Raw genomic sequence first — 18,904 nt, 5'->3', positions numbered from 1 at the left:
ATTTAGACGTGAATTGCATTCATGCTGGGAAGGCATGAAGAGGCAAGCTGGCAGGCCAAGAGAGGAAGGTTTCTGCTCCTAGGAGTGAGGAGAAATGGAGTTTCCTGAGCACACAACTTCACGAGGTGCCAAGCTTGGCAACCAGGATCTTGGAAACCCCTCTTTTCTTCCACCATGATGATAGGAACAGTGTACATCTGTATGTACTCTTGGTAAAGAAACAGGGCTGCACCCCTAAGGAAGTCTATTGCTCCCTGATACGAGCAACCTTGCAGAGCCCCAAGCACAAACATACATCTTGCAATACAGGGATGAGAGTCTCTGGCTTGAAAGGTGGGCTGCCACCACCTTTTTGGTGTTACTGAGCTTTGCAGAGGAAACTTCCTAAAGCTAAAGTCATCAAACAATTTAACTTCCTGCGCGAGCGTTGCCATCGTGGTGGTTTCACTTGGCTGTGTATCATGTGCTGCGGAGGGAGGAGGAGAGATGTTGTGTGAGCAACCGAGGGTGCAGGCTGGCCCCGTGGGGACGGCAGGCTGGTGGCGCGGGCCCTGGGAGACGTGGCAGTGCCTGGAGGGGGTGGGGACAAGGCGTTGGGCCCACCATTAGCACCATGCTCCCGGGGATCCTCGTGGTGCTCTGTTTCATCCCCACTGCTGATGTAACAGGTAACAAAAGCTCTGCACATTTCAATCCTTTCCACTCTTTTTCCTCACTTTGATCATCAGGAGGGAGAAGGTCTAGTATAGCTTTGAATTAATTCTGTACAAATTATTCTGTATTTGGAGAAAGGGGAGAGACAAAGCATGCTGCTATGACTGCACATGGATCAATCTGATTATAACTCAGAGGCTGATTTTTTTTTCCTGCTACAAGTATCCCTCCAAGATAAAATCCAAGAGCTTTCTTTTAATTTTACTTCTCTCCAGAAGCATTTGGCAATTGCATGCATAGAGTGAGGGGCAGTCATTTCACCTTCCCCCTAGGCTTTACAAATTTTGCTCACAAGTGCTTTCTCTTGTAGGGCGGGGGGTTGAGCAGACCTGATGCCAATGCTTCTCTTGGGGCAGCCTCTCCACCACCCCAAATCTCCTCTGCAAAGTTCCAGGTGCCACCACGGCCCAGCTCGGTGTGATGGGCTGCAGAGCTGAGCCCACCCACATCCTCACAGAACTAGCAAATAAAAGGAGCAAAAGCAGAGTTGCTTATTGAGCTCAAAGATGGGAGGATGGGAATTGCTGAGTTTCTGGGTTTTGCATTTAGTAGTTTGCTGATACTTGCTAGATGTCTAGCTTCTTTTTAAAAAGATTTTCAACAACAACAACAAAGTCTGTTGGTGATTTTGAAATCTTGAGTCTTAATGAATCTTTCTGAATCTTTGGTTCTTGTGGCTGAGGGCATTTTGTCTTGGCATCGTCTTGCTGATGCAGCGTTCACATGTTTGGAGCTAACACATATTTCCAAGGGGTACATCAAAGTGAAAAGGAAGGCAAGAGACGATGGCTTTTCATAGGATAATCTTGAGACAGACAATTTTTCAAACTGCTGGCCTGTGAAGTGTTGTTACTGGGTCTTCTCCAAATATCAGCATTTCGTATTTTACAGAGAAATTACGGACAGGAAGAAAAATCTGTTTTCCACTACAAAACTTTCCAGATATAGAACATCTTTAAAGAGTTGCTTTTTCCAATATCAGAGATACGATTGAATATTTTTTTCTTTATTTCTGCCTTATTTTTCTCTAACTCTTTACCTCAGTGAAGGCTTGTAATTTGCATGACACCATGATCTATGTTTCTGTAAGAGATCATAGGCTTTTTCTTCCTTGTCCTTTTGCCATGTTTATAATTCCGTGTTTTCAATATTATAATTATTTCTACAGTGGGCCCCAGGGTTGTCAGAGAAGGCACTGATTCCAGGAGGGGATAAGCATCAGCAGTGGGTTAACAGTTTTAAAAAACATTTCCATGAGGTGTGAACGGCTTTTAAGTAACTCTGTTGAATTGCAATAAAATAAAATATAAGGTTTGATTATCAGCCACAGGGGTTATGCCCTGTCTCCACAGACATTTATATTTTTGGTTTGGATGAAGAACTTGAGTTTCTCCAGTAGCTTCACTGAGACTCTTCCACAGCCTAAAGAGAAGCACATGAGGTCACTTGTTTCTCAGGGCTGATATTTATCCTGTGTCTTTTCTCCACCTCTTCATTTCAATCGAGATGGTTTTGACCTGCATTAAGGCAGGTCAAAACCCTGCAGGACTTCCTCAAGCCTCAAGTCTATTATAGGCCTCAAGTATTTCGTTTTGGGGAAGACACCAGAATTTGTCCCACTCTGCTGCTGTTACACTGTGCCAGTGAGTGCTGCAGCTTGAGTCTGAATCATGGAAAGAGACTCAAAAGATTGGTTTGTTCCATTTCCCTTTTGCAGAAACCCTCATGTTTACAAAGTCTGTCTTCTCTCCTTTTTTGTTGGCTAAATAATTGCCTTGCTATGGTCTGTTAGAGAGATGGCTAGATCAAGTTGACTGTCCCATATATTTTGTGGAAGAAGTCATATAACAGTGTTCCCACTGCAGCAAATGAACTTATCTTTTCACTAGCCACAGAACCTTCTGGCTTATGGTCTCTTGGTCTTAAAATCAACCTCTACCTCACTAAGGTTACCAGAATGCGGAAGATGTGTGAGGCAAGGTTAGCCAAGATTGGGATGACATCAACAAATTCTTGGTTAAAAAATATTTTAAAAAATCATGAACTGACAAGAAAACTCCCTGTGCTCACAGTGGGTTTGATCAAAGCAAGAGTGTCACCTGGGCTTTATTATAGTACTATACTTCCTGCGGTACTTGCAGCAAAGTAGGAAAGATTAACAGAAAGCAAGTCTGTGATGGGTAGAAGGGGCAGCTCCCTCCAGCTGCACGTTATACACACAGCTGAGCGACCTAAAACCAAAGTAAGAGAGAAAGACCCTTGCACCTGGGAGAGAAGAATAAAGGTAACTGAACAACAGATGGGCAGCATTAAAAATAGAATAGTTCTGTTTACAACATACCTGTGTTTCTTTTCATTTGTGGATTAAGTAAACTCCTTTCAGGTTTTCCTCTGTCCTCACAGGGACTTAAGTGGCCCATTTCTCTACTGTGCTTATAGAAATCCCAACTTTTCCCAGATTCCTTGCTCTGGCAAATAGCTCCTTGAAACCAACTGGCATGGAAAAGAAAGGAAGGAGAGTAAAAAATATTTTTAGCAGAATATTTTTTTCCAATAGCTGATGATGATTCATGGAAAGTTCTGGAAAAAAAGAAACTCAAAATAACAATTTTCCGTACTTTGTAGTCTCTATTTCACTTTCTTGGCAAATAAGAAAGGAAGATCAGAGGTCCATGACTAGAGAGTCAGTATTTTACTGTTATTATATATGGATGACATTTTTTTTCATGCTGCAAAAAACCCCTCATATATGATTATAGCAAATGTCTAACATGACAAATAAGGTATAAAAAAGCTTAACAAACATTTAGAGATCTTACACATCATTGAATACAAATCTTAAGATCCTGAGAATGCTTGCAGCCTGCACACACTGGCTTAAGTGATTTTACATTTTTAGACTTCACAGCTTTTTGAGACCGTAGGCAATGAATTTTCATAACTGCCATTTTCTTGGCTGGATAAGGCCAAGATACAGATATTTATTACAATGGAGCATGACTGAACACAGCTCTGGAAATTGCACTCATAACCCTGTTTAGGGGAAAGCATACACTAATGGAAACACATACTAAATGTTTCAGAGTTTCACCATTTTAACAGACCCAAACCGACACTTACGAGAAAAACTGTCTCTGAAGGCAAGAGCAGCCTCAGCCTGCATTTGCTCAGAATGGTCCAGATCCTACTAAGAATATAATCAAATCCTATTCAGATCACAAGTGAAGGAAGGGATGTTGGGCCTTACGCTGTTTTCCCCGTGAATACAATACACATTTTGGCATGACTGACTTTCTTCAGTTTGAAAAAAAAAGCCAAGCCTGGGGGAGGATGATAGCAGGGCCAGTCTAACACACCTGCAGAGTACGCCTGTCTTGCTCTCGCTGGCTTTGCAGCCTGACTTGTTCACATGTTGCTAATTAGTTCCTATAAATGAAAACCAAAGATCTCCCTCAATCAACTTAGATTTGAACTAGTAGAGCCACTTTGTGTGTTCAGGTGCTTAGCTTACATCATGTAGGAACAGTCTTCGTTCAAGGATCTGGAAATAGACTTTTTCCCACTGCTCAGCCATCCTGCATCCCAACATCAGCAGCGTGGGGCTGGGTTATCAACACCCAAGCTGCATGCCAAGGCAAACAGACCAGACCATAAATCCAAGAGGTGGAAATAAATTGAAGGAACTTATTTAGGTGGGTGAATCAAAAGAGACTCATTGCCAGTTAACACAATAGCATGGCAGGGACATAGGTAGTCCAAAGCTGTAGCTAAACAGTGGAGCTCAAGGCATGAAGCTATGTACTAAACGTGGGGAATCTGGCTTAGCTGGCATCAGGAAAAGCTGAGGGTAAGTCATTCCGGTCTGCAGAAGGGTTTAAATAACATTTGAAGGTGGTCCCTCAGTGATGAGTTTTTCAGTGATCTTTGTCTTTCCTCTGGCCACAGCAAAAATCTGATCAGGCTGAGCAATAAACTTCCATTAGTCTTATGTAAGTACTTGTCGTGAAAAACAGGCAAGCATTTTTCTGAAGTGTAATGCAAATGTCCGTTTCAGGATGCCTACTTTGGTGGTAAACTCTGAGATAGAAAAGGTTTCTTCTGAAGGTGTATTGAGCCCCTGTGACAATTGGGGTTGTAGTGGTGGGCACTACTGCAGTACAAATCAGAATAACTCTGTCTCAAGGGAGATTTTGCTGTGCTAAAGGTAGAACAATTCCACCACAGACTTACTACATTGCCACTTAGGCCAAAGGTCAGTCTTCTGGCCAAAAAAATCATGATCAAATACCTTGTCTAAAAGGGTGGAATCCAAACCTCACCCTTTACTAGAATGCCTTATAAGTATATGCGAGAACTTTTGTCGGAAAATGCTGATTCGATGAAACCAAAATGTTTTGCTCAAATGTCTTCATTTCAATGAAAATTCACCACAGACAGCACCTCAAGTAAAAACCTGCCTTGTGTGTTAATCTGCTGCTCAGTTCCAGTATTTCAAGATCCATGTCTCCTTCTGTTGGAAAATGCTCATCCTTCATCTAAACAAAACGTTTCACAGTGTTTGGGTTCCCTGCAAACATGAGATTTCAGAGCTGTGATGAGCTCTGCTCCACCCCCCATACTAACTGAGCTGAACAAAGAGACACAAGGAGGATGGACTACAGTCTGTCTTTGCTCAACATGAGGCAGGAGAGCATTCCCTGTCTCATGTTTTCACACTCTCACAAGAAAACAGGGCTGGTCAACGAGACTTCCAGTGAGAAAATTAACAACTTCAGTAGTTTTATGGGTTGGGCTGGTAACCTGCTAGCCGTGGGTTGTTTTTACTGCCCACACCTTTCAAGTCCTGGCCATCCATGCATCTCTCTGTGTTTACTTTACTCCCTGGATCACATTCATCCCAAAGGAGTATCCTACTCCAGAGGCTGGGGTACTCCATCTTCTTGTGCAGGTGTGAACAGACTAAATGTAGCCACTTGGTCCTAAATATTGTTTAACATGGTGAAATACCTGCTTTCTGGGCATTCTGGGTCTGGCCTCCTTCAGACTCCGTTTTCCTTACTAGCTTTTTTTAAGTCTTGTCACATGAATTAAGTAGTAAGAATATCGGTTTTGCAGCAGATCTTGAGGGCAAGAGATACAGTTGTCATTGTATGACAGCAATTCTCAGGGATCTATAAAAAGCAACTGAGATCTCGTATTGAGTTGAGCTTGCATGAAGGCTTACGCAGTCATATACACGCATGCAAAACGTTGTCCTTACCTCTGGTAAGTTCCTAGCTTAAAAGCTAGAATTCCCTTCCTCTTCCTTACTGGTCATCATTTGAAAAGTCAGGCTTCATTTGTACAGATTGATTTTTCTTGGAAGAAGTCGTCTTTCTGCACAGTCCTGAATAGTGTTTCATTGTTTGGCAGATGGTAGCACAGAGGTCTAAATGTCAAAAAACATTTCCTGTTTATGTATCAGTCTGGTCAATTCAAATTGAATTACACCTCCACGTGACACGTTTTTTTGCAGGCCATTCAAGTGCTAAGTGCCAAAGCAGTGTCAAATTAGTCAGCTCCTGAGTCCTTTGAGAGATGAAAAATCTACTACAGCTGCTAACTAGAGAATTGACTTATTCTGCATTGAAATGATAGCAGTTCATGCTTTTATTGCTCATCATACAAGGACCAAATCTTGAAATGGTTCAGCAAATTCCACCTGCAACCTCCTCAAGTCTGTTCTTGGGTTAAAAAGCAAATGTATAAATAATATTACCTTAATTGACTGCTAAACTAAGCTTTGAATTCACAGTATTTTCACTCCATAATGCTCCCTGCTGGGAAACTGTTTGCTAAGGAAAGGATAGACTAAAGTAGCTTTATACATACACACACAAGCGCACACACATGCTAAGTAGCATTCTGAGCCCTGATGTTAAATCTTAATCACGTGGGCCACTTTCTGTATGAGTGTTCTGACTCCAAAGAAAAACACTCTTGACCTCACAGTTTCCCCTAGTGACTATGTAATTATTTATATGGAGTGGAATTGCTGCAACAAGAGCTCCTGTGAGAAACTTCTTCTAGAGCTTGGTGGTTACGTACTCCCTAGTAGGGAGTGTCAGTGGGGTAGAAGAGATATGGAGAAGAGTTGCATGGGAGGATGCGTGGTTCTGAAGTCTCATACCCGATTTTATAAACAAGTGTTTTTCTCACTTACTCCTCTTCCTTACAGAAAACAAGATTTTAGTGGCTCAGCGTCCTTTGCTCACTGTAGCTAACAAAACTGCAACGCTAGTCTGCAACTACACCTACAATGGAACAGGGAAGGAATTTCGAGCTTCGCTGCACAAAGGAACAGACAGTGCAGTTGAAGTTTGCTTTATTTCCTGGAACAAAACCAAAATTAGCAGCAACTCAAATAAAGAATTCAACTGCCAGGGCACTCCTAAAGAAGACAAAGTCATCTTCAGTCTTTGGAATATGAGTGCCAACCAAACTGACATCTACTTCTGCAAAATTGAGGCCATGTATCCACCCCCATATGTCTGCAATGAGAAGAGCAACGGGACCGTCATTCATGTGACAGGTGAGCTGGGAAATCTCTGTCAGCCAGTATCATCCCTATATAACGGCTTGAGGCAGTTTGTTTCCTTAAGAAAAAAAACAACGTTGCGTTGCCTCACAAAACTACATTCCTCCTCCTGACATCCTGAAGAAGCCTTCTTAAAATGATGATTAATACACATGGTGCACTGAAACAAGAAGTAAACAGGCAGAGATTGAAGTTTGTGTTTTCATGTACTTAAAGTTTTCTTTGCTCTTTTCTTTTAAGAGACACCCCTTCAAACACAAGAACCTCAGTCTGCAATTCCTTTTTGGATTATGGTGGCAATGACTGCAGTTCTCGCTTTCTACAGCATGCTAATAACTGCAATTTTTATTAACTACTGGGTAAGAAACTACTGTTTTCCTTTGCTCTGTGTGCTCCTTGTTCCTAGTTAATTTCTCAGGCTGTACTTGCCATGTTCACCACAAACTCACTGATACCCTCCCACTTCAGGATCACAGTGTTTCTGCACCCCAGCTACAGATGGCACACCCATGCTGTGCCCCAAAAGACTTGTAGCACCAGCTGCTCCTCAGGCAGGGAGTCAGGCCTTTGCAGTAGAGTCCTAAAGCAAAGAGTAATGCCACAGTGTCAGCAGTGTCCTGCACATCAGCAGCGCTGGGAGACTGTGTCTAGCTCTGCCAGTTGTCCCTGTCAGGGAAGTCTAGTACTACAAGCATTCATGGCAAAACCCTTTGAGACTGTACTGACAGAAGGAGCTCACCTACAGTAAAACAATCTTCAGGGAACCCTCAGCTGGGCCAAGACCATCTGCACTGATAGCTTGTGCCTATCGAGCAGTTCCCTCAAGTACCCACTATTTCTGGCAGTTTGACTGCAAGGGAATTGGAGCACTGGGATCTCAGTAATCCCTTAGCTGCTTCTGTCCATTAACCCTAAGAAAGCTGAGACAGTCTTATGGCTCATTACTTTTGCTTTCTAATCTTTCTAGTCTCTCTGGAGAGTTGTTTGGCTCATGTCACATCCAGTTCTGTCTGCTAGAGCACAGAGAGAGTGAGGCATGATGCAGAGGCTGCAGAAGGACATCTTCCTAGAACAGGCTTAGGATTGTGATCTCCCGGAGTTGATTTACACTACTTAATCCATGTAGGGAAGACATGAGCAATGACTGTAGAGAGCGCTCTTCCTTGCACTCTGCTTTTCCCCTGCATCTTTGTTTGTTAAATAGCTATTTTCAGCACATTATGAGGTAGCCTGTATAAAAGGTCCAGAGTCCCCGTCAGGTCAGATATTGTATGTGTACAGAAAGACACTCTCGCTGCTAGCTGAAGCTTGAGATCTGTTAAGTGTTTCACAAAAACACACTTGCTCAATATACGGCCATTTCTAATGGAAAACAATCAAATGGGGCATTGTCATAGGAAAACACAAAGTCAGGTTAAGTAGTTCCTCTTTGTGCTGTATTGTGGAGGCTGACTCCTAGGAGAGCTGAAAGATTACAGCAAACAGCTGCTGGTGTTCCACTGCCGTCCTACAGTGGCTGTGCCCTGATGAGATGCTGCACCTTCAAATCCATCCTTTAAAATCAGAACTATTTTCTCTCTGCTGTATTTGTTTGGTACCTAACGGCTCTGCACTTTTCTGCCAACATGTCTGCCCCCAGCAAGAACAACAAGGCTGCACTGCGATGTGTGCCGTTTGCTGCATCAGTTTTCTACCTGCTCTTATCACTGCTGGTGATATTATCCTGATAATGTGTATTCTGATTGTGGATGTTATTTAGAGCATTGCTGAATGTAAATACAGCTGCATAGGAGACACTGTGAATTGTAAAAAAAGGTCCTAAAATATGATACTTGACAGCCTGTTTCATTTCAGTTCCTGAAAGCAGCTAAGGTGTCTATTTTCATGCAGTTCTGCCCTCCCTGGAGGAAAACTGCTTTCCTCTCCAAAGAATGGCAGTATCTGATTCTATAACAGCCCAGCATTCACTTACACTAGCAAAAAGTCTTTCTCCCATGCCAAATTACCTCTTAGGTGAATTAAAAATCCTATATTGCAGAGATAAACACATACAGGTAAAGCTTTTGTATCTAATGATTTACATGCATCGACTACATTTCATGGCTTAAGCAGTATATAATTTACACTTTGCATATATGTAACATAAATATAAAAAAGCTTAGAATGTTACATAGTAACTGCCCCACTCTGCATGTACAGAATAATTCAGCCATCACATTTTCTAATGCAAACCTCCTCCAATTCCACAGCACCACAAGTATATTGCTGCATATACAAATATCTACATACATAGGAAGGAAATTTCAGTAGAAAAGAAATTGCAAAAGAAGGCATGATCAGTATTAAGGAAAAAAAACATAGAAGCACTTTGCCTAGCCCCGATCAATAAAGCCTTAAGCTACATAAAAACCCACCAACCTTACGCACAGCCTGCAGCAGTCAGAGGTTCAAATACTGCTGTAGCCACAAACTTCCTCTGTGATTATAGGGAAATTATTTCACCTGTCTTCTACTACTTTTATTTCTGAAAGAGGTGATGTCTCCCTAGTCTCACAGAGACACTGTGAGGCAGGAATTCAATAGTGGAAATGAGATTCTTGAGGCCCAGATATTGAGACAGATAAAGGACTAACATCAGCTCTGATTCTTTTGCACCTTAAAGGAAGGCTCAGAACAACAATATATATGTTGTATGTTACTGCTGTAAATGGTAGGCAAGCCATGATACATATAGTCTAGGCTGATTTTACCTACTCTTATTCTGTCTGAGTTAAGCTAATTTATTTTTTCTTCCTAATAAATGAGGACAGCCTTCACTGCTCAGACGGTATTTCTTTTGCTGAGTCATTCCACAGCTGAGAGCTGATGGTGAGAGGTATCAGTTCATGTTCTTGGTTTGCAGCATTCCTTTACCTGGAGAACTAACACTGTAAATCTCTCAGCAGATAAGCTGGAGACCGACATTCAGGTTGGGCAAATTCCATAGATTATTTTATGAGAATGTGTTCTAATTCTTCTCAAAATCTATTTAAACCTGAGGCTCCCTTATTAATGAAGCAGGACCTGGGGCCAAAACTGTCAGCAGATAATATGAGAGTTGGATGAGACAATTTGGTAATTCAAAGAAGGAAAAATTAATCAAACCCATTATTAACTTGTCTCAGGACTTATCAACAGTAAAAACCCTCTGCACAAAGGCTCCCTGTTCACTTTCTTCTTCTCCCTATTCAGATGTTTACACCAGGCGGGACAGATTGATTGCAGGAAAGTTTTCACACTTCTCTTCACCCTTCTCCCACAGCAAAAATCCAAAAAGAATATGTACCGTCAGAGTGACTACATGAACATGACTCCCCGGCACCCGCCATACCAGAAGAACAAGGGTTACCCACCCTATGCACCAACACGAGACTACACTGCCTATCGGTCCTGGCAGCCGTGACACGCACCAGCTGACCCACCAGTAGCCTCATATGCTTCTAGGCAGCCACTTGCTCTTGGACATGGAAGGACAACCTCTCATTTGCTCACTATGTTTGCCATTATTGATCATGGATACCTACACGATAGCAAGTATTGGCTAGACTTTGATGTAATATACTAAAAGAAAAAAACAAACATAAAAAGCAGGGATGGGTGGGTGTAAAAAAAAGATTGTGCTCGTGACAGCTGAGAATGAGAGACAACCTGTGTTGAGTGGGCAAGACAGAAGGAGGCCATCAGACCTCAGAGCTGGTCTCCTCCTAACACCTGTGGTTTTGCTCAGCTGTTGGGAGAACCAGAACTTCTGACCTTTCCCAGTAACTGCTGCCTTAGATACAACCCTTAATTTCCTTTCCTGTATATCTAATCCTCAGAAACCCTTGTTGCTGTTAAATACAGCAAAACGTAAAAAAAAATAAATCTTTTCTTCCCTACAAGACCAGGACACAGTCTGAAGTTCAAAACACATGCTTGAAAGAAAGTGGGAAAACTCAGCCAGAAGACATCCAAACTATTAGGCTGTGGCACAAATGGGCTGCCAGGACAAATCAAGTTGATAGAGAACGGCTAAACTTTCAACACCTGAGTCTTTATGTCAGATGCTTTGTAAATGTTCATAAGGCTATTTGAAGTCATGACCAAGCAGCTCCACAGAGTGAGAAAGTAATCAACCTGAAGACAAAACCAAGACAAGCAGAAGAGGACAAGAGATCTGTTGTAATCTTGAAGAACCCCATTTCTGTTTTGGTTGCCTCCCACAATGAGGGAACACAAAGTCATATGGGAAGAATTAGAAGATATAGAAGTCAATTTTTGAGGAGAGCTTTAGTTTCGTTTTTGAATTTTTGTTTCTATCCAAAAGCCATTCGGCTGAGTCCTGAAAATTCACACACATCTGCTGGCATCTAGGTTGTACCAGAGTTCTTTTGAAAATCTGGGCCCAGTTCTGAGCAACTAAAGATCACTTGAAATTTTTCCCATAAGCACCCAATTTTGGGGAGTGAGAGGGTCCTTGTTCCCACCACTGTGAATTGGACCTGCTCAGCTGCCTGCAGGGACTGTTCTGGGCACTTTGAGGAACTTTGTGTTGTCTGGAGGTTACCTTTCTATCTAAAGATGTTCTTCAGGAATGCTCCATGACAGAGCAGGACAAAGTCTTCAGCAAAACCTGCTTCATTCTTTCAGTTAAGCATGTTTACATTAACAAGACATCTTAAAATGTAATTGAGGTTGTCTTGGACTAAATCCCTTTTCATACTGGGGAGATGAGGTTTATTCTATGGGGACTACTGAATAAACAATTAAATGAAAAATAAATCCATATTCCCACCTTGAAATAAAATTGGGATTGTATAACGTTTACTTTCCTCCAAACTGGGATAAGAAAATTCTTCCTCTCTTTGAGGGAACATGACAGAAGTAGAGATGTGGAAGTGTGGCAGCAATCACGTTAACCCAAGAAAAACTATTTGGCACATCCAAACTGGAAGCGTATTTGAGTTTGCTGGCTTGACCCCAATTTGTTCTGTGTCATATCACCACGAACCATGTTCCTGATGAGTGCTCTGCCACCTCTGAGCAGCAGTGAGGTGCCTGCTGTCCCCCGACCCCAGCACAGCTCTGCCAGGGCAGGGCGCAGCGCCCACACGGGCAATGGCAAGTGGGGCCCGAGCACCCACTGCCATGGGGCAGTGCTCTGCGCTTGGCACAAGACCGTGGTCTAGGACCCAGCAGGCCCCGAGAGCTTCGCTCTGGGTTGGTTCAGCAAACCCACAAACTTATGATTGAGTTGTAGAACTTCTAAAAAAAGTCTTTTTACTTTCTTCTTCTCCTTTCCCCTCACCACATCCCCTCGAGGCTGACGTTTTTCCACATAAATTTTTTACTCTCTTTTCCTGACAAGCCCCTCATGGCACCTTTGCACTACAGCCAAGCAGGGCGGAGGGGAGGGAGCCAACAGGACCCATGGCAGTCCCTGCATGGTGCCAGCTGGGCCCTCCTCACTGGCACTGACTGGCCTTGCTACCTCCCTCCTCACGGGGAGGGGAGAAGTGGATGTGCCAGGGGCATACAGCCACTCCCAGTGGAGAGCAGCAGGCTGGGCACAGTCCTCCGCCAGGGCATGGCCCTGCCTCGCCACGCTCTGTGCCATCCTCCAGCGTTTTCATTGTATAGACTGACATGAACAAGTGCTCTGATTACAATGCACTGTGAAAAATCACATTTTCTAGTACAAATGTAAGGTGAGATGGCAAATATGTACCAAAAGTATAAAACAGGGTAAACGTTCTTTGTTTAAACTATGTATATATTTTTAGATACAGATGTATCTATCCTATTATATCTGTATTCCTTAGACTTTCATTATACTTTCTGCAATCTCCTTTTAAAATTATTAAATAGATACAGTAAATTAAATCCTGAATAAATGCATTGGGCCTGAGGCTAGTCAGAGGAAAGTATTACTTTCTAAAGTAAATGTTGGTATAATTTGTTTTCCTTCCCCTAACACTATTGTAATTTCCATATTTAAAACATACTGATAGCCCCCAGGATGTGATACTGGAAAGTAAGTCCTGGAATACCTGGAAAATATATTAATTCATTTGACTGACCAAAAAGAAAGGGAGATACATGGAAACATCCTAAACATGCAACAAAAAACCCGAGGAGAACCAGGACAGGAGAGGCCTCAGCACTCTGTTTAAATGGACATCGCCATTATACTAAAGCACTGTAGGGACACAAATTACAGACTGTTGGAGATGAGACACCAGTAAATACCTTTTATCCACCACTGTAAGGGACTAAAAGAAAGTGTTTGCAGAGAAGCAAGCCAATTAAGCCTGGAGTCTAGCTCTGCATACGTGGCTTAGCATATACGACAAACAGAGCAGTCCTAATGTATTCCATCTGGCATTAGGCAATGCATAACATGCCAGGACAGCCCTAGCCATCCCTGGCCCCGCCTTTGGGGTCTATATGCTGTTTATGGGATGATGTAAAGAAAAATCTCCCTCTGTTGCTGCTCCGAACTTGGAAACTGGCCCTCATAGAGGACAGTGAGAGATCAACAGAGTTTTTGGCTTTGCACACAGATCTTAACTCAAATGCAGATAGAATCCTGTTGACAGTGATTTAACTTCTTATCCTCCTTTCCCCCACTTTTGGATCTCAGTGTCAAACGAACATCTGATCTGCAGTTATCATATCTGAACAGCAATCAACATGTGTTGCAAGGGGTCAACAAAGGGTTGTTCACTTCCAGCCCCTCCGCTCGCTGATTCCTGTTCTGCACGTCTCCAGCACAGTGCAAACAGCCCCGCTCTTCTGTGCTTCTGGGAACAAAGGCCCTAGAAGACAAGTGCTGAGGAAGTAGCCTCTGTTACCTTTGCAGTATCTCGAACCTTCACCATTGGGCTTGTCAGATTCACTAAAGCCAAAAGTCTCGGACGTTCCTTCTAGTCTGAATCCCTCAAGGTCCAATATCTTCCTCCTGTATCAGATTTTTTTCTTCTGCAGTTTTAAATATGAACCCTACACGTCTGTCAAACAATATCACATCCTCCTACTTTGCATATGATCTCTCTTACTTTCATTTCTATGCCAGACTCAGGAACTCATCCATCTGGTTAATCTCTAACACCATTATGCAGCCTTCCACATGTATCCCTGACTAGTTATTTGCTTCACAAAGGCCATCTTGTGTGGAACATCCCGCTTCGGTTTGGGGTAAGGAGTTGCCATAGGAGATCGGAGCCATGTGGTGATTGGATAGGTACTTGTTTTCTCTTTGAAGGATTGGGGGTCTTTCATCCCTTTGATTTTTCCCATCGCCTTTAGATTTTCAGTTGTGCCAAACAACCACATGGGAATCCCACACATCACATGCTCCCCACAGTGCATTTGATTTCTGTACGTTTCATTTCCTGTGCAGAGCAGGTTTTTGGCTATTGCCAAATTCATTATGCTTCTAGACATGCAGAAGCAACTGATGATGTGTTTGATGCTAATAAATAACATGGTACAAAAAGCTTGAGTTTTAGGAACACACAAGCAAAGACTTCAGTGCTAAAGATCAAAACTTTCCACTTTCAGCAAGGCTTTTGCTGTGTGAGTGGAAAATACTTTATTCAAGATGAATCACAGGCCAAGACATAATTTTGTTAGTCATTCACACTAACCAGAAAACAGGTTGGGGTAATGAGTACATCAGCTTTGTTAAAGTCCCATAGAGATCGGGAAGGCTGAAAACAGCATTAGGCAGTAATTTGTAGCCAAAGTCAGTGTCTGTAAGTGGCTGTGAGAGGGAAACATTACAAGCTGCTTATCTTGATGCAAATGGATTGTTCTTCACAATTAGGTGCTTTTGTTAGAGCATCACGTTACAGTACATTACTATTCCAGCCTCAAGGGCATGCACATAGTCTGATGTGGCCAATTTGGCTGACAAAGTATTAGGAGGTTGCCAATTTCATACAAACCCATTTGCTAAGAGAAAAAATGTTGAATGATCTCAAATTCATGGTGGGTGGGTTGTTTTTTTTTTAAATACTGGATCTCCAGAATTAAGGCATTAGTTTTTTTCCCCCCCCCCTCCCATTTTGTTTAACAGCAATGAAATGTAACTTTATTTCAGGACCCATAAACTTACCAGCAGCACTTCAGTTTTGAGGAGCTGTCTCTACTTCATTCCTCTAACCATTGGAATGACCAGGAATTTTCAAATGCCACAGTTTTCCTAGCCATTATATCATTATGTGGCCACACCATTCCTCACTGGCTTTTTACTCCTTCATGGGAACTATTCTGGATTACGCTGAAATGTTCTCCGCTGGAATAACTCTAGTATTTCAGCCTGGAAAGGTTACTCTCTAACCAGCAAAAACAGAGACGCAAACAAGCAATTTGTAACAGTACAGTTCTGTGGAAATTAAAATCGTGGTTTCAGTCTCGTAGGAGGATCAAATGGAAATGGCCGCTTTACAAAATCCTATTCACAGAAGAATAAAGAAGCCTAAGAAATTACATCCTAAAGTACCTTAAAAGAACAGATCAGGTTGCAAAATTAAGAAATCAAAGGCAGGAAATGCCAGCAGGAAGCTTTCCTATCCAGCCTCTCTTCTGCCCCCTTGTGTGACCGGAGCATCTCTTTAATGACAATTGCACTATTTTCCCCTGCCCACGGGGACTTGGCCTCCCTTCTAAGCACATCCCGCTCGGCGGTGCCGGCCAGCTCCCTCGCAGCAGGCGGAGGGCTGCGGTGAGAGGCTCCAGGTACTGTCGCATTCCGTCGGGACAGCGCAGGTTTCACTGAGCCCGAGTGACACCTCAGGCTCCTCCCATAGAGGGCTGTAGCCGGACGCAACCACCAGTCAGGCCAACTCAGATAACAGCTAATTCCCAACAGCCTTGTCAGTGCCCCGTTAAATTAGATCACTCTATCGTTAGTCAGAACGAACTGATTTGCCTGCTATGCTTGCTGCCTGTGATGGCCCTCGGGCTACTTTCGTCTTCAAACACCAGCAGTCGGGATGAGAGCTGGTTTTTGGGTGTCTCATGAAAATGACGAAGTCGGCTGGTTGCATTTCTTCCTCGGCTCCTCAGCCTTCCCCAGCCAAATCAAAGCTGGCTGGAGAAAGGAAATTTTTCTCTGTTTGCGTCCTGGTGGTGCACAGGGACAGAGGCTGAAGTCCGGAGCAGAATGTTGCCTTTGGGAGCATTATCCCATGTCACTCTTTCTCTCATTAGCAGAATGCTGAAGTAATGCCAATATTTTATCTTAACAACAACAAAAAGTATGAGACTATGAAGATACAGAATTGGACAGCAGGGAAATAACCTTTCCCAACAAAGTTGACGCTACTTTCAAGTCCAGCCCTGTGACGGAGCAATCCACCACTAAGGATGGGAGAAACAAAAGGGGTTAAAGGAGAAACTACTCTGAAACCACTTCACTGAAACACTGGAACAGTCCCTGAGGGAATGGAAATGAACAAACCAGCTGCAGGATGCACTACACAAAGAAGACTTCTGCCTCTCCCTGGCCATATACTAGAAATAACAGTATTAAAAACACCCTTGTCCTTCTTGCCTCAAGAAGCGCATTTGATTGCATAGACTGCTATGCATCAGTGGGAAACCAGCTACATCGATATCAGTGTTGAAAGCCAGATTAGGTCTTGCACACAGATTTGGGCACACCATTGAGTCCCAGGAAACTCTTGAGATGAAACCAGCAAACTATATTCAAAGGGCGTGGCCACACACACCACTGCAGGCTGGAAAGACAGGATGGATGAATGGCTGACTGCAGGAAAAGTGGAGTTAAGCGACTCCAGGGCTTCTCTCCAATAGCTAGAGAAATGCATTAGTTTGGACTGCAGCTCCAGTGAATTTCCTTCAATAAAAGCAGCCCTTGGAAGGATGAAGTGTCTCTGATTTAAGAGAATTAGGTCAAAATAACCATGCATATACAGTTAAGCAAAAAAGATTTTAAAAATAACCTTATTTCTGTCTTTTCTCCTTCCTGACCTAAAGGATTACTTACTTACAAACCCTACATTTAACCTCCAGTATAAGTTTTTTAAATCAGAGTATTCCTTTCTTGTTCCTTGGTTTAAATTTTTTTAGTAAGGAGTTTCTGTTGTAGTTCTGCGATCTGATTTCAAACTGCTGAGGCAAAGAGGCAAAATGAGGACGGAGGTATAGGTGGAGGATACATGCTCTGCAGCTCAGCACTGCCTGATAGTACCCACACACTGTGAAAGAGTAGCAGGCCCAAAATGAAGTTCAAAGAGTCCGTAGGTTACGTGAGCAACTTGGTGAAGAAATGTCAGTTAGAAATGAGCAGCAGAAAACAGATCTCTTTTCCTATTGCTGTGGCTTTGCTTGGTGACGATGACATACAAAGATTAAGTCTAACTGCATGAGCTCCAGTTGTTTATCTCCCTTGTTATCATCACCAGTAAGTGAAGGAGACGTGTGGGTGTCACCTGCAAAAAAAGAAGTTGCATTTCTGAGAGAAAAACATCTGCAGAAGAGCAAAGGCAAATGGTTTTGTTTAATTCATGCCTATCCAGTTTCCTTCCCGTCACTAATCTGCAGCACTGAATTTAGTCTCCTGGATTTCCTTAGCTTTATTATACTGAGAGAGTATGCAAGAGAGAGGGAGACAGGAGGACTTGAGCAATATCACGTGCTCAGAATGATTGCAGATCACCCAGGTCATCTGTAAATCACTAAGATAGCCTGGCTCCTAGGGCATGGAGTTTGATTTTCCCTACCCTTTCCTCCCATCTGATGAACCATGGGGATTTGCAACAACAACGAAGAAACTCTCTGCTGTAAAATCAATTTACAGATGAACATTTTGTTAAGGCTGCTCTTGAGGGATACCAGCAGAACCCGGAAGCCCTGGGTCACCACCCATGACTCAAGCACTAGTGTCTGCGTAGATATGGTTCTTCTGTGCTTGCATGTTTGTGACAGAGTGAATCTCTTCACACAGTTAAACACTGCTTGCTGCACATATTGCATAGAAATCACTATTTTAAGAAATACTTAAAGCAAAAGCGTGTCCTACATTGGAACTAATGAGGGATACTTTATGTATGGACATGCAAACAACTGTCCAAACACAGATGCAAGCTTTTGTCTTTTCTCCCTGTCATTGTGCGCATGCACAGCAGCCTGCGGGAGGGTGAGCGTGAGCCCTGCGTGCTCGTTCTGCCCTGAACAGTAGAAGTCCCCCCGGCAGAAGGCAATGGCCGCCTCGTGCAGTGCAGCCACCACTGATGCTGCTACACAGACAGATTTTCGCTGGAAAGATGCAGCCACCCAGGCATCAGGCTGCATAAAGTGTCTTCCTATGATGCCAGTGCAGCAGGGAAGCACAGAACCAACCTGTGGGAGATGTGCCCAGGTAGAAGAGCTCCTCTGCACAGTGACAAAACTCTGTGAGGAGATCAGTAGACTAAAAAGCATTAGGTATTGTGAGAGGGAGACTGACCATTGGAGCCACTCCCTGCTTTCCGCCAAGGAGGCTCATCAGGCAGCTGGAGCCCAGGACAAGGGGGAACGGAAACAGGTCCCTTCTGGGAGCAGAAAGCAACCTCATACCCAGCCTCC

The 18,904-nt window shown here is 43.1% G+C and overlaps 1 protein-coding gene across 1 annotated transcript; it reads left to right on the top strand.

Annotated features, from left to right (window-relative positions):
* Positions 1-554: 554 nt before the first annotated feature.
* On the top strand, positions 555-10,848 carry CD28 (CD28 molecule). Its single transcript, XM_009877258.1, has 4 exons — positions 555-668; positions 6,932-7,285; positions 7,532-7,650; positions 10,593-10,848. The coding sequence occupies exons 1-4, from the start codon at positions 614-616 to the stop codon at positions 10,731-10,733; spliced, it is 669 nt and encodes a 222-aa protein (XP_009875560.1). The 5' UTR covers positions 555-613; the 3' UTR covers positions 10,734-10,848.
* Positions 10,849-18,904: the final 8,056 nt, after the last annotated feature.

Source organism: Apaloderma vittatum, unplaced genomic scaffold (assembly GCF_000703405.1).
Source record: "Apaloderma vittatum isolate BGI_N311 unplaced genomic scaffold, ASM70340v1 scaffold1191, whole genome shotgun sequence".
NCBI lineage: Eukaryota > Metazoa > Chordata > Aves > Trogoniformes > Trogonidae > Apaloderma > Apaloderma vittatum.
The sequence above is the reverse complement of the archived record's forward strand: the minus strand, read 5'-3'. Positions and strand labels throughout refer to the sequence as shown.

Coding starts and splice junctions, on each gene's coding strand:
- CD28 (XM_009877258.1), top strand. CDS start 614: ATGCTCCCGGGGATCCTCGTGGTGCTCTGTTTCATCCCCACTGCTGAT. Junction 7,286..7,531: donor GACCGTCATTCATGTGACAG/GTGAGCTGGGAA, acceptor TTTTCTTTTAAG/AGACACCCCTTCAAACACAA. Junction 7,651..10,592: donor CAATTTTTATTAACTACTGG/GTAAGAAACTAC, acceptor CTTCTCCCACAG/CAAAAATCCAAAAAGAATAT.